This window comes from Tenebrio molitor, chromosome 1 (assembly GCF_963966145.1).
Source record: "Tenebrio molitor chromosome 1, icTenMoli1.1, whole genome shotgun sequence".
In the NCBI taxonomy this organism is placed as follows: domain Eukaryota; kingdom Metazoa; phylum Arthropoda; class Insecta; order Coleoptera; family Tenebrionidae; genus Tenebrio; species Tenebrio molitor.
This window is the reverse complement of record NC_091046.1, coordinates 48,081,389-48,107,740: the sequence shown is the minus strand read 5'-3', so window position 1 is coordinate 48,107,740 and position 26,352 is coordinate 48,081,389. Positions and strand designations below refer to the sequence as shown.

The following is a 26,352-nucleotide window of genomic DNA, read 5'->3' as shown; positions in this document are numbered from 1 at the left end:
TGCAAGTCACTACCGACTTCTAACTTTCTAAAATGTTTTACATCACAGCTGTTCGCTTTCGTCGTATATTTCAGCAGGTTCGGGAAGAAAATAAAAGGAAAAATAATTGTAATAGATACATTTTTATTTGAAATATTTGAATAAACAATTAAATTCGGATTTTTTGACATTTTAAATAAATTAGATGGAATACTTTCTCTAAAATACACTCCTTCACGGATAATAATAAAGTGTGGCACTTTAAAAGTGCGAATTTAAAAGAAATTCCGCCTGCGACAGGTACAATAAAATTTGCACTTGGTGCCGTAATAAATTTGGTAACTAGAATGTGATGAGAATTCCATCTTTTTCATTGAAAATTTCAATTCCTAATTTAGATTTGTTCGCAAAATATAAATATTTCATGGTATTTTGTTGTTTTTTTTTTGTTGTTGTTTGTTTCTTTAAATATATGATCATACATCCAGGTTAAAAATTGAAATTTACCAAGAAAAACATTAGAAATTAAATACATATTGAAATTACAACTATATTAATACTGTATTACATACAAGAAATGCACTTGCTGGAAACTTACAGAAGAGTATATAAATAATGACTTTTTTAACATTAACTTTTTTTCTTTAGAGAGTTTTAATGCGAGGGTCATGCAACCTAATTTGTCGAGAGAAGAAAAAACCGAATGTTAGGTAGACACACACGTATGACACGGTGGTAATGATAAAACATGACCGGAATCGCGCTTAGCGGATCACACACGTTTGATTTACGCCAGTTCTGGTTCGAGACTTATAATAATTACAAGGTACTTTGCGATTAATAAAATACCACCGACGACGTGGAGAACTGAGGAAGGAACGAAAAATAAACAATATTAAATATTATATAAAATCGTTGATCGTTACGATGCAATGGCGCGAATGATAACGTCGTAGAATAATGAAATAACTTTGTGCTTTACGCACTCAGTCCGAGTACCGAGATACGCTCTCACTTTCCGTTTCAAAACGAGTAGACGTACAAAAAAACAATAATCACACAAAATAATAACCGTAATAATATTAAATAATAATAAAAAGACAAACCGTACGCGACAGTAAAAATTGTTTGTTTGAGGTTGAAAAACGGGCCGGCGTGGCGCGGCCTTGCTTCCAAACAAAATATTATCTAGAGATATTTCAGTCTTTTTATTGAAAATATCACATTCCTAACTATCAACGTTATTGTACATAGCTTAATATAATAACGCTTGGCGTTTCTCCCAGACACGGAAAAGTTAATATTATTATTCTGTTGCTACCGTAATCGCTAAATATCACAGATGGACGTGCGCGCTTATCAGCACCACGCTTAAACGACGAACGAGTTAATACTTAATACTACACATATTTACACGACACAAGCAGTCATGTCAAGAATCGCAATAAATAAAAAACGAAAGGTACGAGTCACTTGCACACGACACGTACGGCTAAAACTCTCACTCTTGCTGCTGGCTAATAAATTTACTTATTTCGGTACAGTCAAACATCCATACTTCGAAAGCTAGTACAGAGCCGAGGCAATAATTCATTTCGAAACAAATCAACAAACACCCTTCGCGAAATCAACGATAAATTCCCTCCCACTAGAAATATAAACTTTTGACTGGACTCTAGTTTATTTTTTTTCTTTATATACCTTCATCCCTAAACAGCATCGATAATGTTTTCATTTTAATTGTATAAAATACTATAAGAACGAAACGAGCCCGAACTCCCCTTCTATATGTTTCGTGCATTTCATCAGCATACAGATAGTTACTTCTAGACTACCTAATTCTCGAAACGAGAACACACAGATTACACACTAAATATATATAATAGACCGGAAAGACCGGCTCAAACAAACACCTGATAAGTAGTCGGAGAGCCCATTGCGTTATCAGTAATAAACATGAAGCCAAAGCGGTGCGACGGACAAACCCGTCGTTCCCGTCGAGAACGCGCCTCTATCGACACAAATTTACAATTATTGTAACGAGATTACGTACATCGACTACAAAACTAAAACAAAAAATCATACATCGAAAATGAAAAGTACGGGAACGACGCGGTCTCCTGGTGCGACTTATTGTTGTACGGCGGTCGGCGGTTGTTGGGTGTACGAGTAGGTGTAAGGGAGAGGTCCCGGAAACTGGCTGTAGGGACCGGCCTGACCTTGACCCATCGACTGATAGGCGCACGGATTCGTCGTGTTCGGCAGACGGTTGCTCTGGAAGAACTTGTGGTTGATGATGGACTGGATGCCGTCGGGGGCTGCGGGCGCCGCCTGCATCATGTAAGCGGGAGGCGCGACTGTGTGGTACATGTTGGGGCTGCTAGCCTGAGGGGGGCCTCCGTAAGCCTGACGGTTGAATCTCTGGTTGTTGTAGCCCCGCGAGTTGTTACCTTGAAAAATAAACGACATTATTTCGAATAGCGCCACCTGAGGACACGAACGATCGCGACAGAACATATTTTCGAGGTCACGCAAAATTATTTCAAAAAAATGCGACTAACCGTAGGGCCTTCCGCCGTTGCCGTTCTGTTGGTACACGCTGGGCGGACTGTACGACGTCTGGTACCCTTGCCCGTTCTGGAACTGCGTGTTCTGGAACGTGAACCCGTTCGAGTAGTTCCTCTGGTTGTTGTTCCTTTGCATGTCGTTCCTGTTGCCGCTCATGTTCGTTCTGGGCCCCACGTTCTGCCTGTAGTCCGTTCCGTTGCCGAAGCTCTTGTTGTTCCATGTCTTGCTCCCGCGGTTCGAATTATTCGAGTTGGGCGACGAGTTGTCCTTGTTGCGGTTGTGCCACCTGTTCCTGCCGTTCTGTGAGTTGCGCGCCGATTGCGCCATCTCCTGCAGCTGGGGCAAGATCACCTGTCCCGCTTCCTCCAGCACCGCGATCAGATCTTTGGCCTGTCTCTGGTTGTTCGACGTGAAGAAGGCGTACGCCGTCCCCGCTTGTTGGCACCTCCCGGTGCGCCCGATGCGATGGACGTAGTCCTCGCTCGAGTTGGGATAATCGAAGTTGATGACGTACTTGACGTCCTCAACGTCCAAGCCTCTGGCCGCCACGTCGGTGGCGACGAGGATCGACGATTTGCCGTTGCGGAATTCCGACAAGACGTAGTCGCGTTCCGGTTGGGACTTGTCGCCGTGGATGGAGATGGCGGCGTAGCCTTCGCGCCTGATGCACTTGGTGATATCGTCGACCTTCTTTTTGGTCTCAACGAACACAATGATCTTGTTGCAGCAGTCGGAGCCGATCTCTTTCAGCAGCTTGCACAGTTTCTCCTCCTTGTCGTTCTCTTCGCACACTTCGACGATCTGCTTGATGTTGTGGTTGGCTGCCAACGACAGGCCCCCGATGTTCACCTGAGAAGCTCACCGTTATCACCGTTGCCGCTACGAACAATCCCGAGAGCCCTACCTGGATGTAATCGACGAGGAATTCTTCGGCGAGGGCTTGCACCTGTTTCGGCCAAGTCGCCGACCACATCAGGACCTGCCTGTCGGGCCTGATCTGCTGGATGATCTTGCGGATCTGGGGCTCGAATCCCATATCCAACATCCTGTCGGCTTCGTCCAGCACCAGATAGGTGCACCTTTGCAGATTCGTTGTTCCCTTCTCGAGGAAATCGATCAGTCTGCCTGGAGTAGCGATCACGATCTCCACTCCTCTTTCCAGATCTCTGGCCTGGGGTCCCTTGGGAGAGCCCCCGAAGATGCAGGTGTTGCGCACCATCGTCGTCGAGCCGAATTCGTGGGCCACCTTCTGTATCTGCTGCGCCAACTCCCTGGTCGGGGCCAGGATCAAGGCGATCGGGCCTTCGCCCCTCTGGGGTCTCTGCTGGTTGTTGATGTGGACCACGGCCGGCATCATGTAGGCTAGAGTCTTTCCGGAGCCGGTCTGGGCGATCCCCACCAGATCGCGTCCCGACATCACCACGGGCCAGCCTTCGATCAATTCAACATTACTCGACTGTCAACGACTACAACAACCGACAATACCTTGCGATTGGATGGCCGTGGGCTCGGCGAAGCCCTGCTTGAGTATGACCTGCATGATGTACTCGGGGAAATTGCCCTCCTCGAAACAGACGTTGGGGCTAGGCACGTTGCTCCCGCGCACTATGATGTCCTTCACCTCGCGGTAGCTGTCCACTTCTTGCTCGGTGCGGTTCTTCACGTTGTTGTGAGGAATGTAAAAGTTCTTCCGGAACGGTTTCAGCTCCACTCCGTCCCACAGCGGAACGGCCATTTGCTGCTGGTCGTCTTGACACTTCTTCTTATACTGCTTGGAATTGGGGCCTCCAAAATCCTGGACCGGTGCCATGGTGTGTTGAGGCGGGCCGTACCAGTAGTTCGATTGTTTACCGAATTGTTCACTTCGGTCAGGCCGTGATCTGAACCTTGCCAAAAGAAAAAGAAAAGATGATCGATTTGTTATCGTCGACACCTCTGGGGACGACGACGACGTTCGTCGCAGCCCCTCGCAAAAGCCGATCAAAGCGAACTTTGATCCTCGGGTAAATTGTACTTTATTTGCAAAAATCAAAGACAAAGAAGATTTGTAATCAAACAAAATAATTTATGTAATCACACAACAGCAGTACACACATTTGTCTTCAATAACACAATGACCACTTAAGATAACAGACATAAAAATGGTGTTGACGTACGCACAAAAAAAATTAAAGATACAAAACCCACACAATGGACACATTTCTTTGCAGTGAAGCAATAAAAAAAAAAAGCAAAAATATAAAACAATAAATTGGACTTTCTTTAATAAATGAAAAATTTAATATCAGGGTTATTACAAAATTGTTCCAATGTTAGTTTTTCAAATTGTACATTTCCCTTTGTTAGATTATAATATTTCTGTGTTTATTTTTCGCTGTAAAAAAGTTTAAATAAAGATTTTCATTTGTTTAAGATGACTTGTACTATTCCGGACACGCAATCTTGGCCACAACTGACAAATATGTGTGAACTGGTCTGTATTGAATATAACCCCACTTTTGATTTGATAATGCCATTTCCCTGCTTTTTTAATGTCACCAGAAAAACTTCGTGATTTTTAATCATTGTCATTTATTAATAACACTAATGATTGGTTTACATAATTTTTTTTAGAAATGTCTATTACATATTTCGTGTCCGGAATAGTACAGTTCTGTTCACGGAAAAAAGTACACAAGTCTTGAAAGAGATTTTTGCAATTTTTTGGTTGTGTAAATTTACTTGATGTTTGTTTCCATGTTTACCCTATTAAGTTATCAGGTACGAATTTACAAACGAATTTTGATTATGCCAGACTTAAAACAACCAACAATAAACCTTGAAAATAAAGAATAATACCTATAATGTTCACAACAGTAACATTAGAGGGGGCATTAAGACACTTTTACCATAGATATATAAGGAGAAGATACAGCAATAGGTGAAGTACTGGGGACAAGACGTACCTTTTGTTTCTATTTCCGTCGCACGCATGTAATTAAATGTAAAATAATTCACAAATAATTTGTCACGATGACGTTTCTCAATTATCGTCAACTAGATGAATACGAGGTACTTCTCTATTCAAGTGCAGATGTATGGAAACAAGACAAGAATACATTAATTGTGTGCTAGAAAAAAATGGAGGATAGTACCGGAATCGTTGATATGTTTTCCCAAGCAACGAAATACGTTTATATGGAATGGCTGTATCTTCCTCTTATATATCTATGACTTTTACTGACTGAAATCGAATTATTTCAATTACCTGCCACTGACAATGACATCAGGTATAATAATGGGAAATCTGATTTACACAAGCAAAATGTAAGTGTATGCTTTTTCAGTGAACAGAAGTGTACATGCAATATCCAACAGTAATTGCAAAAGTGATCATAACTTTAACTAGATGCACGAATCTCTGTTGCTACAGAAATCTCACGAGTGGACGAAGTCTACGGGTGGGATTTCTTAATACCAACAAAGGTGAGTGCTAATCTAGTTAAAATTATTATCACGAATGTAATTCGGCGTGATTATTTTTTAAACTATGTCAAATCTCAAAAGCGAAATTTGAACGGTACTCCACAATGGCGATGGTGCAGAATTTTTATGTTTATATTGAGACAAATGACTGCGCTACAGTAACAACCAAGTCAATGCTAACTTTTTTATTCGTTTATTTAAACAAAGATCCTATTAAACAACGTGAAAAAATAGTCGCTGTAATTATCCATGAATTCGAAATCGTATGTCGTTTCTTAACAAAAAAACACAGCTTAAATCTGGGCATATCAATCGAAAAGACATACGGATCCAAATCCATAGATGACTCGATTACAAATGAATTTGATCGCTCTTTACTAGCAAATACATATGTAGTCAGTGTAAATTTGCTGCTATTGGTCGATTTAAAATTTTTTCTCATTACGATTGGCTGACAGGACTGTTTAAAAAATAATCGATGCAATTTTTACTAGTCCAATAATTGCTGCATTTTTTTTTTTTTTGTAACCATGGAAATGGCTAAAATCAAGTTTTTCATTGGTTAATGAACATTAAATTACATAAATATAAATTCACACAATATAACACAGACATACATAATGGGTGATTCAAAATGATTGTGGCCAAGTATGGCAACTATGTACGAACATTTATGTGGCAACTGTGTGGGTAGGGTAGAGTTGACATTTCCTTGGCAGTTCATAGTCGCGCAATTTTGTAAGTTGTCAAATCAATGTGTAATAGAATTGAAAAAATCAAATGCACGCTTATGAAATGTCATACAAATGTCAACTCTACCCCATTCACACAGTTGCCACATAAATTTTCGTACATAGTTGCCACACTTGGCCACAATCATTTTGAATCACCCAATATAACACAAAAATTAATAAATATTTAGAACTCTCCGTTGCTATGAGAAATCTTTGGTGTTTAGAATAGTACCGCAATCTATTTTTAAAAATTTAAAAATTTTGGACTTAGAGAACACATTGGTAGTTGAAATTCAAAAAGGTATATTATTATACTCATGTCACATCGTGAGGAAATTCCTTAACATTGACACAGAACATAAAACACAAAAAAGTGAAAATGTGGAGGCGAGACGCCGGTAATTATGTTGATAAGCACTGCACTATTACTTGATAGTATTATCCGTAATAGTGTATGTACTCCCGCAAAATAATTGCCGTGCCGCCGGGTGGTGGAGGGTTTTTAAAATGAATTAAATAGTGATTCTGAAATAAGTTTGGAAAAAACAGGTAATTTGTGATGATGAGAAGAAGCCAGACAAAAAATTTTTCTTATAAAAGTTTTTTCGTTTTCGAGATACAAATGATTGAAAATTTGGTCAGTTGCTGAGTTAAAGGTGATTACCTGATTATCTTGGTAGTTTAGCAATAACTAATAAATAAAAGATGCCCGTCAGTCACAAACGTAACCTTACTCCTCTTGATCACTTACAAAGCAATGTGCTTGCACTTACGATTTTATTGTGGAGTTGATGTAACAATGGTTGCTAATGAAGTGAACAAATTCGGACTAATTTTCCCTATTCATAGGCGTTGGAAATACAAGCATATAGGGTGATTTCCATCCTTTTAATTTCACCTCCAAAAGTCATTTACGCAGAATTATTTTGTGTCAAGGATACTCCACATTTTTTTTCCAAACTTATTTCAGAATCACCCTGTATAGCAACAAATATGTTTTACTGGTTAAGTTGTCAAAACTGGAATGGTATGAGATTTAAAAATGAGTTCGTGTGTAAATTGGGCCTTTTTTTCACAAGTGGGCCATTTTTAAACGCGAGTGAAACGAGTGTTTTAAAGGCCCACGAATGCCAAAAAAGGCCCAATTTACACACGAACGAATTGAATATGTACAACGTTTTTTTGTTCGACGAACCCCTTAAAGGCTTCAAATCGCTTAAAATCTTTTAAATTAGCTTAACATTTCGTTTTGACAAGTTGTGACGTTTATGAAAATCCGTTCACACAGGAGAAAATTCTCAAATTCTGACAGTGTCGGACAAAAAATATTTTTTTTTTGCATGGGCGACTACACATTTTTACATTTCTTAATGACAGATTTGGTTTGATCCTTTTTTACGTCACAAGAAAACCGGACAAAGGATTTCATAATTTATTAGGGGTAGACGCCCGAGAGTGAATTGTCATCGCCGCCTCCGTTTTCCAGCGGCAGAGGAACCCCAAACGGCGAAAACCCGTGGAAGATGCGGCCCGACTGCCTCCCGAGTCATTATTCTAAATGAACAATGAAAATTTCCAACATAAAGGAGTGACAATAGTTAAAATGGCAGCCTCCGTGTGAAAGTGGTGCAAGAGGTCAAGCCCGTGCAACACTTTCGGATATTGGGAATTTTCAAGTTCCGACCAGAAAAACATGAAAAATTGGCTTGACTTACACTGAACTGTTGTGAAATACGTTATTGTACTGCATTTTGCAGTAAAATATGTTACCAAATTCGTTTCAATGGACTCCCAGTGTGGTGAAAATCTGCAAAGAAAGGACGGCGTCAAATTCGACGTGCATCGACCGACCAAGTGTAACTGCGTCGTAGTTCGGCCCCCGGGGGCGCCAGACTCAGTTTCCTGAGTGCGATTTCACCGAAACTCCGCAGATTTTTCGTAAATTTAGCAAAATTACTGGAGAAACCTCACCTATTCCCTTACCAGACCGGCGAACAAAACGGTAATGCGCATACGCGGCGACGATTGACCGTACAATTGTTTTGCGTCACAGATGACAGGATGTGTGTTTGAATTTAGGCGCCAAACCTCTACACCTATTTATTTGAATAATTTCGGTGATTTACATAAAAATAAAATTTGCTCAAGCGACCGACGACTCGCCTTTCGGCTTGTCCTCCTCCAGAAACTTGTCCCAGTTGTCCAACCTCTCCTTGATCTGGGCGTCCGTTTCCGCTATCTTGAACTTGGTTTTGCCATCCCAAATCTCCGCCATCAATTGCCTCTTCATGAACCACCTTCCGTTCAGCAGCTTGACCACCTCGTCGGCCTCTTCGGGCGCGGACATGTTGATCTGGGCGATCCCTTCCGGATGACGGTCGTAAATTATCACCTTCCGCACTTGGCCCAGCTTGGACACTTCCTCTCTCAGGTCCTCCTGAAACTCGAGGATCAGACCCACGTCCGTGTCGAAGATCGAGGGATCGAACAGATTCTTGACAACGACGATTTTCTCGTGCTTTGCTCGATCCCCAACTGGTTTTTCCGGCCGCCAGTCGAACAGTTTCTCCTGCATTTTCTTCAGCTTCATCTTCTCTTTCCGCTTCTTCATCTTGGGCTTCAGTTTGGGGTCGTATGCGCCCTTCATCTGGAACTTGGCCCTTTCCACTTTCAGTTTTCGCCCTTTAAAGTCCGACCCGTCCAGCAAATTCAGCGCCAGTTCGACCGATTCTATTTTGATGTAGGTGCAAAGGGCGTCCCCTTTGAGAAAACCTGTGTCAGGCTCTTTGTACAATTTTATTTTAAAATTGCCGTTGGTAGGGTCCCTCATCACGAGTCCGCATTTCTGCATCAAATCCACGAACTCTTGCTCGGTCACGTCCGTGGGTAAGTTGCTCACATACACTTTGGTGTTTTCCATCTCATTGACGTCAAACCACGTCGGTTCAGACGCTTTCCGCTTCTCCCCCTGCGCTTTTGGTGTTTCTTGTTCTGGAAGTTGTTCATTTTTCTCCGTCGGTTCGTCTTTTTGTTCCGCGTTTTCCGTAAAACCGTAACTCATCTGGTATCGCGCCATAAAATCGTCGTCCAATTGGGGAAACCACGCGCTCTTCTCTTTGTCCCAAAAATACTTCACACCGTCTTTATCTGTGTAAACGTGGGTGTCGCCCTCAAACGAGTAGACAACCTCCCTCAAGCGCCACTCGTTTGTCGCCGAAAACCATTCATATTGAGTGCCGGTATTGGGGTCAGTATAAACCGCCAATTCCCCTTCGTAATGCACGTTTTTCGGATCGTACGCAGCTGGACTTTCGCTCTTTACGGCGGTCTCTTCCACTTTATGAGTTTTTGCCTCTTCCTCGACTAAAACAAGCCAATTAAATAAAAATAACAAGTCATCTACGCATACGTACCTGTAGCAAGTTTAGGACTCTTTGCATCTTCAGCATTTTCGTCTTCGCTTGGTGCATTGTTTTCCTCTTCCATTGTACACAATTCAAGAAAGCTAATACATTGAGAATAATTATTATTACAACAATATTTTTGATTTTAGCATTTTGTAGGTTAGATTTTTCATCGTTGTCTGTCAAACTTCCGTCAGATGCACGTTATTGGACGTGATTCCTAACCTCAAAAATTTAAGTAACAAATATTATTGTGCTAAAGTTTATATAATAGAATTGTTCCGAGTAAGTTTTTATATTTAGATTTGTTAAAAAAAGTAATGTTTCTTTTTGGAGAAGTATGGGAAAGGTACGCAGGCAGAGGAAAAAGTTTCATTTGGAGGCAAAAACTCCAGTTCAGGTTTCTCTCGATCAAAAAATGAGGCTGGCGGAAGTCAGTACAACCCCAGAACTGTTGATAAAGCCGCAGGAAAATATGTTTGAAGGTTTGCACATTGACGTTGGCTCACTCAACAAAAACCTTTCTGATGACGTCCGAAGCGTGAAATCTTTCAAATCTGCAAAATCGGAGCTGGGAACGACCATAACAAAAAAAGACAAACTGAAAATGCGCAGGGAGATACTTTTGAAGAAGTTCGAGATGATGAATCAAAACAAGTTGAGCGAGAAGCGAAAAAAAACGCCTATAGTGGGTGACATGAACCCCTTACGTGATGCCTTGCCCTCTTTGGATAGTTTGCTGAAGAGCACAGCGAATGTTTCGTACGGTAAACAGAGCGCCCAACCCAAGAAGAAAAAAGGAATAGAGAAGACGAAAAAGTTGAAGAAAAACCAGTTGCAAGGTGTCAAGCTTTTTCAACACATTTTCAAGAACAAACAGTACCAAAAAGACCCACAGACGGCGATCGCGCAACACGTCAAGGCGATGCTTGACAATGAAAAAAGGAGTTGAGGTTTTTGGTAAAGGAATAAAAAAACATGTAAATTGTAGTCTTTTATTGAAATAAATTTTTTAAATCATAGTAACGTCAAAGTATCTATTTTTGCTGGTCAAACAGATTAGTTGGAAGTACAATGAAAATAACACAAAAATAACCCTCTGAGCGATTAAGTTTTTTAAATAGTGTAACTCAGCAGTCAACATAATATAAACAATATATACATTCTAAATTACTCGCCTAAGGCGCAGTCAACAATTCTTCCTGTATGCTGTGGGACCTACTGAATTTCCCTCCGAGTTTGGATGTGATGTCCTGAGCGAGTTCAGCCTTTTCGTGATGATATTCAGTCGAATATTCCTGAACAAAATTTGTATTGATTTTTTTGCAAACAACGCAAGAAATAAAATGTTATCTTTGCAAAAACTCACCTTCAATCTGTTTCCTAAGAAAATAGCTCGTTCCCGTTTTTTAATCATAAATTCCGTCGGTAGCAACCACCTGTTTTCGTGACACTCTTCTGCGGAAGGTCGTTTGCTGAAACAGAATCTATCAAAAGAGAATTCCCTGGTTCGTAAAAAAAATACTTTGGTTGGCGCTTGAACAGGAGCATCAAGAACCTGGTGCCCTCTTGAGATATCTCCTTGTATAGATGCTCAAATCTGTACCTGACGAACGATATGTTCTGTCTCGTCTCGTTCTCATCTTGACCCTTGAACGGTACGACCCCCGACAGCATGACGTACGTGAGCACGCCCACCGTCCAAATGTCCGTCTGAGGGAAAGCGGGTTCTTCGTTGAGTACCTCGGGAGCTGAAAACATTCAAACAATTTCAAATCGTCCTCGTTTCGACTCCGACTCACAGATGTAGTCGAGATGGCCGAGGACTGGAACCTTGGTACCCATTTTGGTGACCCGATGGGCCGAACCCAAATCGATCAGTTTGACCTGGACGGACCTCACAGCCGACATGACGACGTTGTCGGGTTGCAGGTCCAGATGGCACAGGCCTCGCCAGTGAAGGTATTGCAGACCGTCAAGGATCTAAAAACATACTCACAAGACAAGTCTTACCGGCGGAAGCGTCTTACTTGTGAGACTATGGTAGCGACGGTTTGCTCGCTGTACTCGTGTTTGGTGGCCAAGTAAGTCAAAACGTCGGCGCCTTGGAGCTTCTCCAAGATGAAGACGGCGACGGGACTCGAACCGCTCTTGTAGGCCGCGAACAAAGCCGCAACCCTCTCGTGACGGAGCGACCTGAGGGCCGCGAACTCCCCCTCGACTTCTTCGGCTCTGTCGGAGCCGAGCTCGAGGACTTTGGCGACGACGACGGCATCGGAGCGCTTGTCGATCGCCTTCAGGACCGACGAGAACCGACCTCTGCCAACGAATTACTACCAAAATCTGGACCCAGGAGTCTCCACCTTACCTCGATATCTCCGAAATGAAGTCATAGTTTTCTTGAGCGTTGCCGCTTTCCCACTCTACAGGTTGCGATTCTTTGGTGTAGTCAGGGTACGTGCTGATCTCGACTTCCACTTGTTGTCCGCTGTCCGTGATCTGCTGTAGGTGCAGCACGGCTGGACTGAGGTGAATCTTGGGGGCTCCCTCTTCCTTGGTCCTGATCAGTCCCGTGGGGACCCCGAAGTCGCTCCATCCGATGGCATTCCTGGCGGCCAATCTGAACATGTAAGTCTTGCTCGGCTCCAGCCCCCTCATGAAGTAGAACTCGTGGTCGATATTGTCGGCTTGCTTGATCCAGTCAACGGCATCGGCGAGTTTGTACTCGAGGCTGTAGCAAAGAACCGGCGAGTTTCCGTCGAATTTGGGTTGCTTCCAGGTGAGGAAGACTTCAGAGTCGGAGACTTGGCTCGCCGCGGGCGAGTCCGGCTCGTCTGGGACGGCCCCCAAGACGATCCTGGCTCTGGCAACGGTCTGCCCGATCTTGTTGCGCGCCACCACCTTGTAGAAGCCTTGGTCGAAGCCCAGCGCTGGGGTCAGCCTAAGGTGGGACCGGCCCTGCTCGTCAGTCTCGATCTTGTTCCGGTGGGATTCGGCGATGATCGAGTCGTTTCTGTGCGACGATATTTTAAACGAGTCCAACCGACAGTTTTTACTCACTTGAACCACTGGACCAGCGGCTCGGGCTCCCCTACAGCGAAACAAGTCATCTCGGCGTCTTGTCCTTCCACCATAGCGATCATCTGGGGTTTCTCTCTGAAGAAGGGCAGCCGGCCGTCATATCTGCTCTCTAGATAGGCTTCGGCTTCCACGTAGGTGTCGAGACGTGAGCCCAGCTCGTGTTTCAGTCTCCGGATCCCCGAAGAACTCTCGCTGGTGCCATATCGGTTGATCCTCGCCTTCCTCTCGTCGTCGATTTCTTCGTCCATGATATCGGTGAAGCGGCGACGTTCCCTGATCGTTGGTGTCTGCAAAACGTCAGTCTTCACCTCTGTAAATAAAACGAACAAATCGCACCTTCCAGTTGAAGCCGTTCTCGTCGGAGATGATGAAACCGGCGTTTGGAATTCTGTTCCCGGCCACTTTCATGTACTCGCGGAGGCGCACCGGGAAGTCCACGTCTCTCAGTTGTAACAGATAAGTGTCGGGTCCGTTTTGGTAACTACAAAAAAATTAAGTAAAAATCCTTTCGATCTAGCCTCAACTGAACACTTACTGACTCTCCGACTTGAAAGCGCCTATCTCGTAATTGAGGGGCGACCTGGCGGGGATCAGATCCTCCCAGGTGGGCAATCTGGGAGCTTTGGCGGGTGACGGGGTGACTTTTGGGGAGTCGTATTCGCCAGGCGGGTAGACCATCCTGGACGGGTGAGTGAAAGCGCTTTCGAGGGTGCGACGACGGAGCCACTTCTTGCAAGAGGCATTGTCGTACCACTCCCTACGAGCGAACGTTCAACACGGTTCTCGACGGTACCGGTCCTCACCTGAAGAGCTTGTAGTAGCTTTCCAAGTATTTGCTGCTGATCCTGTATTCGTCTGAGTAGATCTTGTCAGCCCGCTCCAGCCATGGATGTCTGAGAGCGGCGTGGACATCCATCCTGCCCTCGGATTGGTAGACTAGGAGCTTCGAGATGAAGTCTTTGGCTTCGGCGCTGATGTGCAACCACCAATCCTCGTCGAAGGTCCACTTGCCGGCCTGGACGTTCTTCAAGGTCTCTCTGTCGTCGTTACCTCTGAAGGGAGACCGTCCCGAGAGGAGGATGTAGGTGATGATGCCTACGCTCCACATGTCTTGTCCCAGACCGGTTCCTTCTCCGTTCACGGCTTCGGGACTGGCGTACTCCGGTACTCCGTACAGTAGCGGGGCCAAATTACCCATCGTGATCCTCCTCGACAGTCCGAAATCGGTGATCTTGAGGTCGTCTCCTCCGGGGTGGGAGATCAACAAATCCCCGATCTGAAACAAACGACGTGAGCGTGGCCCGGCGATTCGGGGGACTTACGTTGAGACCCATGTGGCCAAAGCCCCGGCCGTGCATGTATTCCAGGCCCTGAAGCAGCTGTCTGATGAATCCGGCGATCTCCCTTTCGGTGTAGTAGTCCTGCTTGAGGAGGTAGTCCTTGACGAGCTCGCCTCCGCCTCCCAGTTCCAGGATGAGGGCTAGGGAGTCGCTGGTCTCGTAGCTGTCGTGGAGGGAGATCAGTTTGCGGTGGCGCAGCTGATTGAGGATCTCCAGTTCGTTGTACATGAAGGGTCTGAGTTCTCCGCGCCCATGCATCACCTTACCGGCGTAGCTGCGTCCATTGAGTCGCTCCACGGCGTGGTAGGTCACTCCTTGGGTGCCGCGACCCAGTTCATCACCTAAGTCGTACACGTCTGTCAAAGGCTTCTTCTTCGGTTTCATCTCGGCCAGGTTCCTGTACGTGTGGATGTTGTAGTCGAGGTCGTTGTCTTCGACGTAGAGCATGGCGCTGCTGGAGATGGAGCCGGCCACGTTCCGCGCGCTCACCGAGTACAGACCCTCATCTTTGCTGATGATGTCGTTGATGACCAAAATGGCGGTGTCGGGTTCGATGAATTGGATCTAGAAGAAACCGCTGGATCCAACTGGACGAAAATGAATTCCTCTTTTACCTTGATCCTGGTGGACGTGGCCAGAGGTTTCCAGTCTTTGAACCATTTGATCTCCGGATAGGGCACCCCGACGATTCGAGCGTCGAAGCGGCCTTTGCCCCTGTGCATGACGTATTGGATTTCGGGCCTGCGGATGAACTCCGGAAATTCGGCGATCTCCAGACGGACTCTCTGTCTGGCCTCTCCGTGTTCGTTCCTCGCGACGGCTTCGTACCAACCGACGTCTCTGTCCAACATTCTGCAAAAGAATCGATGTACAAGAAGTCTTCCTCCCACTCTTTATTTACTTGTTGATGAAGAGAGTGGCTTGTCCGTTGCGAGTGTAGCTCATATCGAAACGTCCCCCGCTCTCGATTGGTTCATCGTTGAAGTAGAAACTGACCTTGGGCTTGGGGTAGCCGTAGACGAACCAGAAGAGATTGGTGTTCTGGTCCTTGACTCCGTACTGAGTGTCATGCTCTTGTCGCAAGAATCTCGGAGCTTGAGCCATATTGTCGTGCGGCGGGCGCTCTATATCGAAGTCCTTGGGGAAATAGGGAGAAGTCTCCGGGCGAAAGTCGATCTCTGGAGGGAGATACGGCACGAATTTGGGCAAATCCAGCTCCAGTTTGGCCCTACGACACCCAAACCTTCAACGAATAACTCCGACAGAGCCGACACTCACCTGTGTGTCAAGGCGTAGGGGGAGGGATCGCTGAGACCGTACTTGTTCTCCACCCTCACTCTAAACTTGTAGTCCCTGAAGGGCTCCAGGTTGCGCACGCCGCACGTGCAACTCCTGATCCCCGTCCGCACGGTGAACCAATCCCCGTTGGGCAACTCGCACATCTCCAACTGGTAGGTAACTGGAGACCTGAGTCCCGAAGGAATCGACGGTTTCCAGGAGAGGGTGCAGTGCCTGTCCGTCATCTGCGAGATGATCGGCGGGTCGGAGAGAGGTACCGGGGCACCGCTCCTCTTGTACTTGTCGAATTCGGAGTATTGATCGGTGATGGGGCGCTTGGCTCGGGCCTCGAGGCCTTCGTCGAGGTTCAGATTGGCGTGGCAGATGTCGCCGCCGTACTCGTTGGTGATCTTGCAGGTGTACTTGCCGAGGTCGCCCTCGTCCAGGTCGGAGATCGTCAAGCGAAGGAGACCGGCACGATCCGTCTCCATCTTGATGCGTTTCGAGGGGAACAGTTTGTGATCGTTGTGGTACCATTCGACTTCGGGTTCCGGGTAGCCGGAGGCACAAGCCGTGAATTTGGCCGTCATGCCCTTGAAGAGTTCGGTGTCGCCGATGCGTTTCAGGAATGTGGGAGGTTCGATCTTCTTCTGGGCTTTGCTGCACAAACGAACGATAAAATGGTAGGTAACGAATCTGTACTCAAGCGGGCAAAGTAAGCAGGTGCAAGTTTAACGTTAACTAAACCAAGTACCAGCCCACTTGCTCGCAAATATTTTTTGTAATTTGCCGCCATTTTGATTCTCTAATAGACATATTTTAACACACGTCAAGAAATGGAGTAACAAATGTTTTATTCCAAAATGGCGGATGCGCCGGGTACACACACTACTCACATCTGATCGACCACTTCCAATGAAGCGGTGCAGATCTCTTCTCCCTCCTTGTTGGTGGCGGTGGCTCTATAAACTGCAGCATCGTCCGGTTCGCAATTGAGGATGTACAAACAACACAAATCTCCCTCTCGTTTGATGTGGAACTTGTCGGACTCCTTGATCGGGATTCCGTCTTTCGACCAGGTAACTTCCGGTTGCGGTACTCCCGTAACCCTGCACGGAAACTTGGCATCGCGTCCTGGGAGTTGCTGCAAATCTGTGAAAGTCTGGGTGAAAGACGGCGGCATGAAGACTTTATGGACCGTAGCTTTGGCTTCGGAGGACTCTTTTCCCAACGGGTTGGTGATGGTGACCGAGTACTGACCAGCATCTGATGGTACGGCATTGATAATTTCCAGACCGACTTTTCTACCATCACAAGTGAACAAAATCCTATCGGACGGTTCCAACGGCACTCCATCCTTGCTCCACTCCACACTTGGAACAGGATTCGCCGCGAACGGCGCCGCCAGCACGAGATTCTGTCCTTCGTCGGCAACCGCGTCCTTGAGCGGATGCAAGAAGGTGGGTTCTTCTTCCGGTCGATCATCGTCGTTCGCCGGTTTGACAGTGAGGGCGGCGCTGGTCTCCGCCTCTCCAGCGTCGTTTATTGCGATGGCTCTGTAGGTGAGGCCGTCGCGGGCCTGGTTGGCGGCGTCCAACACCAGGACGCTGCTACCGTCCGGCAAGTCCGAGATTTTCACGTGCTTGGCGTCGGAAATCACCTCGGCGCCGTTCCTCGACCAAGTGATCTTCGGGGGCGGATGACCCACCGCCTTCACTTCGAACTTCACGGGGAAGCCCTCCACGACGGTCTGTGGGAAGAGGCGAGTCAGGAATTCTGGTTTGGTGGGTTTCTTCTCCACTTCGACGTTCGCTTCTCCCATGGCGTCGCCGTACTTGTTGGAGACGACGAGTTCGTACTTGCCGGCGTTCTCCGGACGGGCGCAGTCCACGATCAGGGCGACTTTGCCGTCGGGGTGCATCTCGAAGTGGACGTTCGAGGAGACACGCACGGGGACGCCGTCCTTGAGCCACTTGATCTCCGGGGGAGGGTGCGCCTGGACGGTGGCCTCGAGGCGGAGGCTTTCGCCGGTGGCGATCTTGGCGTCCTTGAAGCATTTGAGGAACTTGGGTCTTTGGGGTTTCTCTACAGAAAAATATGATAAACTGTTTGCCCGAAGATGCGAGTTGGGCCCTTACGAGCTACGGCAACGGCGCAAAGACATGACGACTCTCCGTTGGGATTCTTGATGACCAGTTTGTAGGCGCCACTGTCACCAGGTTCGGCCTTCTCGATGTTGAGTTTCACGGTCCCGTCGGGCAGCACCGTCGTCTTGACCCTTTCGTCGTCGATGGGTTCGCCGTTTTTGAACCATGCCACCGTAGGCTTGGGACTTCCGTTGATCTTCGCCTTGAGCTCCAACGGCTCTCCCTCGTTGACGTCCTCGGAGCGCTCCAATTTCTTCCCAAAGCTCGGAGAAGTCTGCACCATGACAATGCGAGCCGCGGTCTCGGCATCCCCGGCCACGTTCGCCGCCACCGCTTTGTACTGCAACAACATGTTCAATCGCGCACCGCCTCCGCCTGGGCAAACTTACTATTCCGGAGTCGGCTTGGTTGAAGTTGCTGACGGTGAGAGTGCTGGTGACTTGCGCCTCTTTGTGCGTCTCGACGGTGTGGTTGGCGTCCTCGACGAGTGGTTTGTCGTCGAGGAACCATTTGATGTCGGGTTTGGGCAAGCCATCGGCTCGCACCATCACCGACATCTCTTTGGTGTGTTCGACTTGATCGTCGGTCAAGCCGGTGATGATCGTTGGCTTTTCGGCTAGAATCGCATCAGTGAGTACCGTGCAAAAGCGAAAAGAGTGAGGTTAAAGCGAATGGCGGTTAGACATTAAGCACAGAGAGAGGCGGAAACTTGGTGGACACTTACTAGAGGGTTCTGCTTCTTCTGTAAAAACAAAGTCGCAGATGAGTCACGGTCGTGTACCCCAAAACAGGGACAACATTTCACAAGCACACTACTTACTAACAGTCTTGAGGCGTGCCTCGGCCGAGCTCTCGCCAAGATTATTTTTGGCAGTGACCTTGTAATATCCGTCGTCGGACATTAGTGCTTTCTTGAAAATGATCCTGTAAGTCTCGTTGGCAACGTCGGCGACGATTTGGACGCTCTCGGTCGCTTTGACCGCTTGGTCGTCCTTGGTCCAGGTGACTTCCGGCACAGGGTTCGATTGAATCTTACATATGAGCTCCGTGGCCTCTCCCGGGATGACTGAAACGTTCTGGGGGCCCTCGATCTCGGGTCTCAAGACGATGGTGAGTTGGGCGCTGCTGTCGCACTCTCCCCACTTATTTTTGGCGTTGAACGAGTACTTCCCACCGTTGCATCTATCACCTGACGATTTGATCTTGACACTGACCCAATTGGCACTACGAGTACTCACATCTGGGGATCGTCAGAGAATAGGTGCATTCCTTCAAGCCATCTTGAATCTCGTGATCTTCCGTTTCCAAAATGATCTTGTACTTCTCGTACTCCGCGTTGGTGATCTCCCTGCCGTCGATGCACCAAGTCGCCACCGGAACCGGATCTCCCACGACTACGGTCTTGAAAGTGACCGAATTTTTCTTCACTACGGTCTGGTCCTGGAGTCCTTGCTTCAATTTAGGACGACGCAACTCCTTCTCCGCTACAAATGCACCCTTAAAACCTTACTCCCTCACCTAAATCTCTGTATTACGTGTAACTTCGAGTACCGCTTGCTGCTTGACATCTCCCAAAGGATTCGACAAAGTGCACTCCCAAGTTCCCGCGTCCTTCATCTCCAGTTTGCTGATCTCCAATCTGAACTCGTCGCCGGTCTGGCTCGTCTTCAGGTGTGCGTCCTGCTTCACTTCTTTGCCATTGAGGGTCCAAGTAGCTTTGGGGGGCGGACTTGACGTGCCTTTGACGATGTAAGTGACATCCAAAGACTCGGGGCGTGAGCTGTCCTTCATGTTGGAGTCGGTGATGGTGGGTTTGGCTAGACGAGAGAAACCGAATTAGAACCGGAGCCCCAATGAGTCTTCCGAAGTCCATCTGATCGTCTTACCTTGAGTGGAAGAGCAACGACGTGAATTTTTAGAAAGCTGGCGGTTAGTAATGCACACAGAATTAATAGAGTGTATTGTACATTTTGTGTGTTTAGTGTGAGAAGAGCAGTACCTTCGGCAATTTCAATTTTTTTTGGTAATTCTTCGACGAGACTTCTTTGTTTTTGGGCCCTCTTCAGCAGAGCTTCCAACTCTTCGTCTTCTTCACCGTCGTACTCTCTAGTACCCTTCTGGCTATCCTGTCTTTGGACTCGACCCTCTTCCACTTCTTTCTGCTTGTCTTCCAACTGGTGCTCTATTAACTCCATTTCTTCTTGAGTGGCCGCGGTAGCTTTACTGGCTTTTCTCTTTGGGAGTTCTGTCTCTACTGGAGTTTTTGGTTCATCGGGGAACTGCTCGTTCTCTTCGATTTCTTCGATCTGGATAGATTTGGCCCGTTTGGACTTGGCCTTTGGTACTTCTTCTTCGGCGAAGTGTTGCACCTTGCTCGCCTCGTCGTTCTCCACCAGCTCCGACTCCTCCAAAATGTCGGAGTGTCCTCTCTGAAGGACATTCGGCGACGGAGGTTCCTCGACTATAGGTTCCGGTGTCACCCTGACACCTTCCCTCTCTTCGATTTCTACCTTCTCAGCTAAGGCACCTACTCTTGTGTGAACTGTTACTAAAAGAGTCTCTATCGGACGGTTCCAGAGACATAAGCACGTGTAAGCATCGCAAAGCAAGACTCTGTCACTTGAGAGTTTGTTGCGCGATACCAACTCAACACTTACGACTCCGGCTACTGTACCTTTGAGCGGCTTCTCTTCTTGGACTTCGTCAACTTCGACCCGTTTCGGCTCTTCTCTACCTACTTCCTCGATCTCTTCTTTTTCGGCAAGTTGCCCGGCTTGTGGTTCACTCTCTTCGACAACTTCCACTTTGAGTTTACCGGGTGGTTCCTCATCTACCTCAATAGCATCGGTATGGGTTACCTCTGCAATTGGTTAGTGAAGGATCATACGGTAAGAACACTTAATGATCGGGGCTAGAGAAAGCAACGTCACTAGACACGTCACAGGGAATGACAAAAATTCGATTTTACAAAATCGTTTGTGGGGGAAAAACTTTACTTATCTGTGTTACCACCCGTCAAAAAATCTTTTCCTCCATCCAGGTATACTTACTGTGCACTGTTACGTAACTCTTGCTGGAGACGGTGCCGAGCGAGTTGGTCACCACCACTTCGTACTCCCCCTCTTCTTCGTGCTTGATGAGGTTCACGGCGAGGTTGTAGTTTTCTTGGCGTTGGGTATCTCTGCTGATCTTGATTCTTGCATCTGCGGAGACCTCGCGACCGTTCTTCAACCATTTGACCGTAGGCGTCGGACAACCGTCGACTTCCACTTCCAGATGTAGTGTGGCGCCCTCTTCCACCGTAGTGTCCTTCAATTGTTTCAAAATACGTGGAGCACCTGGACAAACCAAATCAGTCGACAATCTAGCTACGGTTGCATTTCTTACAATTGACGGTCAACTTGGCGCTGGTCTCGGCATTGCCACACTCGTTGCTCAACTTGCAAGTGTATTTCCCCGAAAGCTCGCTGGTCACTTCTTTGATGACAAGTTTGGCACCGTCGTCCGATTCGATTCTGGTGAACTCCGTCTTGGTCTCGGTGATTTCCATCTCGTCGAGGTACCACTTGACGGTAGGTTTGGGGAACGACTCCAGTTTCACGTCGAAGGTGACATTGGTGTCGTGTTCGGTAACCGTCATATCTTGCAGTCCCTTGGTGATCTTGGGCGCCTTCTTTACATCGATCCACAAGTCGTCTTCCACAGATCCGTGAATATTGACAGCTTTGACCTTGTAGCGACCCGCATCGGTGGTCACGCTTCCGGTGATTCGCAAGATGTAAGAGTCGCCATCTTTCTTGATGACGTAATGGTCGCTCGACGTGATCTGAGCGTCGTCCTTGAACCACTTCACTTCAGCCTCGGGTTCGGACTCGATCTTGATCTTCAACTCGACTTTCTCTCCCTGAGAGACGATCTTGTCCTTGCCGAGCTTCTCCAAGATCTTGGGCTTGGTGTGGACGTTGATGTTGAAGAACTGGGAGATCTGGGCCAGTTCGTTGGTGGCCACCACCGAGTAGGATGCGGTGTCCTTAAGCGTCGTCTTCTCGATAACCAGAACGATTTTGTCGCCTTCTTCGACGACTTTGACCCGTTCGTCTTTCTTGATTTCTTTGCCGTCCTTGTAAAAGATCACCGTAGGCTTGGGATTACCCTCCAGTTCGACCGGAACTCTCAACAGTAGGTCCGCATGAGCGTCCACGTCTTCGATCTTGCTCTTAAGCTTCGGAGGCAGCTTCACCGTGAGCGTCATCTCCGCGGTGTCGCTTCCTATCTCGTTCTCCGCAGTGCACTGGTACTTCCCGGCGTCCTCTTTTTGCACGTCCTTGATCACCAAAGACATCGTCTCCTCGTCTTCGTACAAGAACTTGTACTTGCCGCCGGCCTCGATGGGTTTGCCCTCGTGCGACCACTTCACCTGGGGTTTGGGGTAGCCCTTGACTTGGAGCTCGATCATGGCAGAACCACCTGCTGCCACGACAGGTTCCCTCTTCTCTATTATCAGTTGAGGCTTCTCGGGTTCTCGGGCCAGTTGGTTGACGGTGCCGTGGACTGTCAGCTCGGCGCTGCAGCTGATGTGCCCTCTGGAAGTTTGAGCTACGCAGGTGTACAGCCCCACGTCTTCCGCGCGGACGTGCTGGAAGACCAGGGCAAGTGAGTCTTCGTCGTCGCCCATCAGCACTTTGAAGCGCTCGTCGGGTTCGAAGGGGGCTCCGTCTCGCTTCCACTGGAACTCGGCAGTCTCTCCGGGGGGCAGGATCTCGCCTTCGGGCATGTCTTTATGCAAATCCTCCGCTGAAACCGCCGAATTAAGAAAGAAACAAACAATCATTGGGACTTACTGGTGACTTTGAGGACTGCTTCGGATGATTCTTCTCCCCATTTGTTCGAAGCGACACACTTGTAGCAGCCCGCATCGCACATTTTTACTTCCGGGATGAGGAGTTCGTAGAAGCCGCGATCGGAGTGTTCGCGGATCACTTCGTAGCGGTCACTCTTTTCGATGATAGCGCCATTTTTGAAGCTGAAATTGCAAATTAGTACCTTCACTCCTTCAGAGTACCTACTCTTCTGTTTAAGGATGCATTGGACATAGAATTTTTGACAAAAAAAATCAGAAATTCGAAATTCTTAAATATCTGCGCTCTACATTTGAAAACACACAATTGCCATTTACCCGCCTTGCATTTACGCATTACTTAAAAGGGTGTTTTATACATTGCCAAATTTACTAATTATGTTTAGAGTTAAACGTCGCAACAGTGTAACACTGTAACATTTTTCATAGGTTGGCACCTATCCACACAAACGTCAGGTGCATAGTTTGAGGTTAGTTGTAACTTCGTTGTAACTAAAATTGTAGGTATACCTCACTACGTTTAGGTATATTTTTATGCACTATTTGCAATGCAATTTTCATGAATTAATTGTAATTATGTATTTTTTCTAAAACGCTTTTGTCAAATTTTTGGTTATCCAAAAACTAAACATACAAAAAAATGAAAAACTGAGCAATCTCATCAATTTTTATCAGGTTTTCGTAGGTACTACTTTTAATTAGGTCCGAGACATGCTTATAAACTATCGAAATTTGTGAAATCCCTCTTATTGTAGCTTACAAAATCACGTCCGGGCTGGGGTCTCCTCTGACCTTCACCATAAACCTCAGATAAGTGTTCTCGGCCAGCTCTGTGTCCTTCAGCTTGACTGTGAACTCGGGTTTGTCCGTCTGGGCCCTCTCGATGCGTTCTTCAGGAGTCACTAACGAGAAAAATTGTCAGAATTGAATTGAATCATCGGTACTGCTACCGACTTTCGTGTACTATGAGAAGCGCAGAGCAAGAAGCGGTGCCTTGGGGGCCACTAGCCAAAGCAGTGTAGTACCCAGTGTCCTCGACGTGGGCCTTATTAATCACCACTTTGTAGTGGTGGGTCTCGTCGCAGTGGCTCATCTGGATGCGGCCCAACATTGTGGCGTCGAGGTCTAGAGGTTTGTCGTCTTTGAGCCAAACGAAAGAAGCGGGCTTGGATTTGAGGGCGACCTCAAAGCGGATGGACTCACCGGCTGCGGTGGTGCGAAGCGTTAAAGCGGAAGCGGTGGAGAAAGTTACTTACGCTCGATGTCGGCACCACGGATCGTCTTGATGAAGCGGTTCTTCTCTTCTTCTCTGGAGCTGTGTGCCGCTTCCATTTTCTTGCCCGACTTGGACGACTCCTTGATGACGGTGGTCGAAGTGGAGATGGACTCGCTGCTCTCGATGGCCTCCTTCTTGATCTCTTTGCCATTAGCAATGGTGGTCTCGCTAGTGCTGTGAATCGAGGACGATTCTGAAACATTGAGGGAATCAAACACCGACCATCTCCACATTCGAATTAATAGACAGAACAGGTGCAGATGAAGAGTGTTGAAGTGTTAAAAGTCGACCTGCTGGTGGATTATCAAGCGGAAGCTCAACTCCGTCAAACTCACCGCGGTCGCTCTTCACCGAGTCGGTTCTTTTGTAGGCCTTTTTCTCATTAGAGTCGGACCTCGAGTATTTTCGAGGCTTCTCCTCGTCTTCGTCGCGCGATTTCGATGAGTCGGTCCTGGAGTACTTTCTGGTGTACTTGGCGTAAACATCTTCCTCGGAAGTTTTCTGTTCAAGTGACGTGTTCCTCGAATACTTGGCTCTGCCTTCGGTTGAGTCGGTTCTGGAGTACTTGCGTTCAAATTTGGCGTACACGTCTTCCGCCTCCCGATCCTCCCCCAGGTACTTCGACGGGGAGTACTTGGACATGAGGTCCTCCTCGACGTCGTCTCTGACGGACAGATTCTTTCTAGAGTATCTGCCGGAGTCGCCCACCTCCTCTATAGAAACCGATCTTTTGCCGTAGCTCCTCGAGTCTTTGCCGCTGCCGATCGACCTCCTGGAGTAGCTGTACGACTCGGCGTCGCCGACGTCGCCGTACCCCAGACCCTCAACGGAGGATCGGATCGACTTCCGCACAGAGTACGAGTCGGCATCGCCCAGGCCCTCGGCTGTCGTTCTGATCGACCTCCTGGAGTAATTGTCCCCGTCGCCGTACTCCGAAGTGACCGCTTTGATGGATCGCCTCGAGTAGTTATAGTCGCCGTCGTCATCTCCGAGTCTGGGATGTCTCGAGTAGCTATAGTCCCCCTCGCTCTCTCCCCTGATCGACCTCCTCGAGAAGCTCGAGTCTCCAGTGTCGTAGGAACTTCCGTACTTAGAGCTCAAAGACTCATATTTGGAGCCTCCCGTTAACGAGGACTCCGCGCTACTGTATTTGCTGGCGATGGAATCGGTGCCGTAGCGGGAGGAGAGTCCGTCGTTGGAAAACGTGGACTGGGACCTCCTGCTATACGACGATTCCGAATAGCCTTCTGTGGAGGAAGATTCCCAATAGATTTGTGCGATTCAGAGCAAGCGTGACTAGTCAAAAATGTGTGACTTGTTCATGTTGTGCAAAAATGATGAACATATAAAAACGACAAAACACGGAAAAAAACAACAACATTATTCAAATTGTTTATTCAGACAATGGGCGGCGCTGCTAACTAACCTGCTCTCGCAGAGGACGAAGTGTATCTCTTGCTCATGTCGTCGGCTGTGTCGACATTAACCTCGACACCTACACTAGAATCGGCTAGAACCGCACTAGAGGATGACTCGACACTAGACTTGTCTAAGGCACTAGCTTTGGGCACATGGGGTTCTTCCGCCACGTGGGCTGCAGCAGGAGGCTCCTTCACCGGTGTCGCTTCCTGAGCTTGTCCGACTTCCGCTTCTGCTGCAACTGGAGCTTCCTGCGCTCGTTGCTCTAGTTTCTCTTCTACTCTGTCTTCTTCCTTATGAACTTCTGACACCTCCTGAACTTGTTCCTTCTCCTCTACTGTCGGCGCACTTTGCACTAGTCTCTCGACAATCTCTTCCGCTGCAACCTCAACGTCTCTGTCTTTTTTCTCTTCAACTACCACTTGAGTCTTCTCAGTTTCAAATTTTTTGACGCTCTTTGTCTTGAGCTTCTTGACAATCTCTTCCTGGACTAGCTCGACTTCTTTGCTGGACTCTGTGAGTTCTGCGGTTGGCGACGCGAGCTGGAACTCGTCAAGTTGCAATTCCTCGACTGCTTCTGAAAACGTGTTCGATTTAGCCCCTGATTCGACCCACCCCACCCCTTTACCGTTTTCTAGACGTGAAAACTGCGTAATCTCTTTGAACCAGTAGTCGGTGATGTGGTCTCTGTGAGCTGTGAGGACCAACGGTCGTCCAAAGTTTTGCAAGTCTTTCAGTTGCAAAACTTTTTCTCCGTCTGGGCGGTCCTGGACGCCGACTCGATCCAACTGAACAGATCGACT

The 26,352-nt window shown here is 47.3% G+C and overlaps 4 protein-coding genes across 17 annotated transcripts in view; 1 reads left to right on the top strand and 3 right to left on the bottom strand.

Annotated features, from left to right (window-relative positions):
- Nucleotides 1–106: 106 nt before the first annotated feature.
- Nucleotides 107–8,793, bottom strand: LOC138141187 (probable ATP-dependent RNA helicase DDX5). 2 transcript variants are annotated; one of them, XM_069061877.1, is made up of 6 exons: nt 8,718–8,793; nt 8,462–8,553; nt 4,033–4,433; nt 3,452–3,978; nt 2,541–3,396; nt 107–2,429 (listed from the first exon to the last, which is right to left on the bottom strand). In XM_069061877.1, exons 2-6 carry the CDS (start codon nt 8,494–8,496, stop codon nt 2,110–2,112), a joined length of 2,139 nt encoding a protein of 712 aa, XP_068917978.1. In that variant the 5' UTR covers nt 8,497–8,553; nt 8,718–8,793; the 3' UTR covers nt 107–2,109. The 2 variants fall into 2 exon arrangements, with proteins under 2 accessions (XP_068917978.1, XP_068917979.1); XM_069061878.1 differs by having other exon boundaries at nt 4,033–4,427.
- A 38-nt stretch (nt 8,794–8,831) lies between these two features.
- Nucleotides 8,832–10,295, bottom strand: barc (RRM1_TatSF1_like and RRM2_TatSF1_like domain-containing protein barc). The gene is made up of 2 exons (XM_069061898.1): nt 10,160–10,295; nt 8,832–10,109 (listed from the first exon to the last, which is right to left on the bottom strand). The coding sequence occupies exons 1-2, from the start codon at nt 10,230–10,232 to the stop codon at nt 8,890–8,892; spliced, it is 1,293 nt and encodes a 430-aa protein (XP_068917999.1). The 5' UTR covers nt 10,233–10,295; the 3' UTR covers nt 8,832–8,889.
- A 3-nt stretch (nt 10,296–10,298) lies between these two features.
- LOC138141205 (ribosome biogenesis protein SLX9 homolog) lies at nt 10,299–11,172 on the top strand. Of its 2 annotated transcripts, none has more exons than XM_069061911.1 (2): nt 10,299–10,435; nt 10,490–11,172. In XM_069061911.1, the coding sequence occupies exon 2, from the start codon at nt 10,491–10,493 to the stop codon at nt 11,100–11,102; it is 612 nt and encodes a 203-aa protein (XP_068918012.1). In that variant the 5' UTR covers nt 10,299–10,435; nt 10,490; the 3' UTR covers nt 11,103–11,172. The 2 variants fall into 2 exon arrangements, with proteins under 2 accessions (XP_068918012.1, XP_068918013.1); XM_069061912.1 differs by having other exon boundaries at nt 10,346–10,435; nt 10,487–11,172.
- The window catches only part of Obsc (Obscurin), a 29,846-nt gene continuing 14,625 nt past the window's right edge, over nt 11,132–26,352 (bottom strand). For 7 of the 12 annotated variants that reach the window (XM_069061845.1, XM_069061846.1, XM_069061853.1 and 4 more), the window contains 32 exons: nt 26,178–26,337; nt 25,557–26,126; nt 24,466–25,377; nt 24,111–24,323; nt 23,809–24,060; nt 23,615–23,756; nt 22,838–23,019; nt 21,384–22,790; nt 21,047–21,334; nt 20,671–20,856; nt 19,996–20,523; nt 19,532–19,813; nt 19,235–19,480; nt 18,817–19,185; nt 18,721–18,738; nt 18,386–18,612; nt 17,988–18,336; nt 16,746–17,934; nt 15,850–16,509; nt 15,473–15,799; nt 15,186–15,423; nt 14,554–15,135; nt 14,035–14,507; nt 13,767–13,988; nt 13,568–13,712; nt 13,211–13,518; nt 12,519–13,163; nt 12,181–12,469; nt 11,953–12,133; nt 11,676–11,901; nt 11,520–11,625; nt 11,132–11,448 (listed from right to left, as the gene is read on the bottom strand). In XM_069061845.1, the coding sequence (XP_068917946.1) occupies nt 11,329–11,448; nt 11,520–11,625; nt 11,676–11,901; nt 11,953–12,133; nt 12,181–12,469; nt 12,519–13,163; nt 13,211–13,518; nt 13,568–13,712; nt 13,767–13,988; nt 14,035–14,507; nt 14,554–15,135; nt 15,186–15,423; nt 15,473–15,799; nt 15,850–16,509; nt 16,746–17,934; nt 17,988–18,336; nt 18,386–18,612; nt 18,721–18,738; nt 18,817–19,185; nt 19,235–19,480; nt 19,532–19,813; nt 19,996–20,523; nt 20,671–20,856; nt 21,047–21,334; nt 21,384–22,790; nt 22,838–23,019; nt 23,615–23,756; nt 23,809–24,060; nt 24,111–24,323; nt 24,466–25,377; nt 25,557–26,126; nt 26,178–26,337 (12,042 nt within the window). In that variant the 3' untranslated portion in view covers nt 11,132–11,328. The remainder of the gene's footprint in view (nt 11,449–11,519; nt 11,626–11,675; nt 11,902–11,952; nt 12,134–12,180; nt 12,470–12,518; nt 13,164–13,210; nt 13,519–13,567; nt 13,713–13,766; nt 13,989–14,034; nt 14,508–14,553; nt 15,136–15,185; nt 15,424–15,472; nt 15,800–15,849; nt 16,510–16,745; nt 17,935–17,987; nt 18,337–18,385; nt 18,613–18,720; nt 18,739–18,816; nt 19,186–19,234; nt 19,481–19,531; nt 19,814–19,995; nt 20,524–20,670; nt 20,857–21,046; nt 21,335–21,383; nt 22,791–22,837; nt 23,020–23,614; nt 23,757–23,808; nt 24,061–24,110; nt 24,324–24,465; nt 25,378–25,556; nt 26,127–26,177; nt 26,338–26,352) is intronic. The other 5 variants (XM_069061847.1, XM_069061850.1, XM_069061848.1 and 2 more) reach the window with 5 other exon arrangements.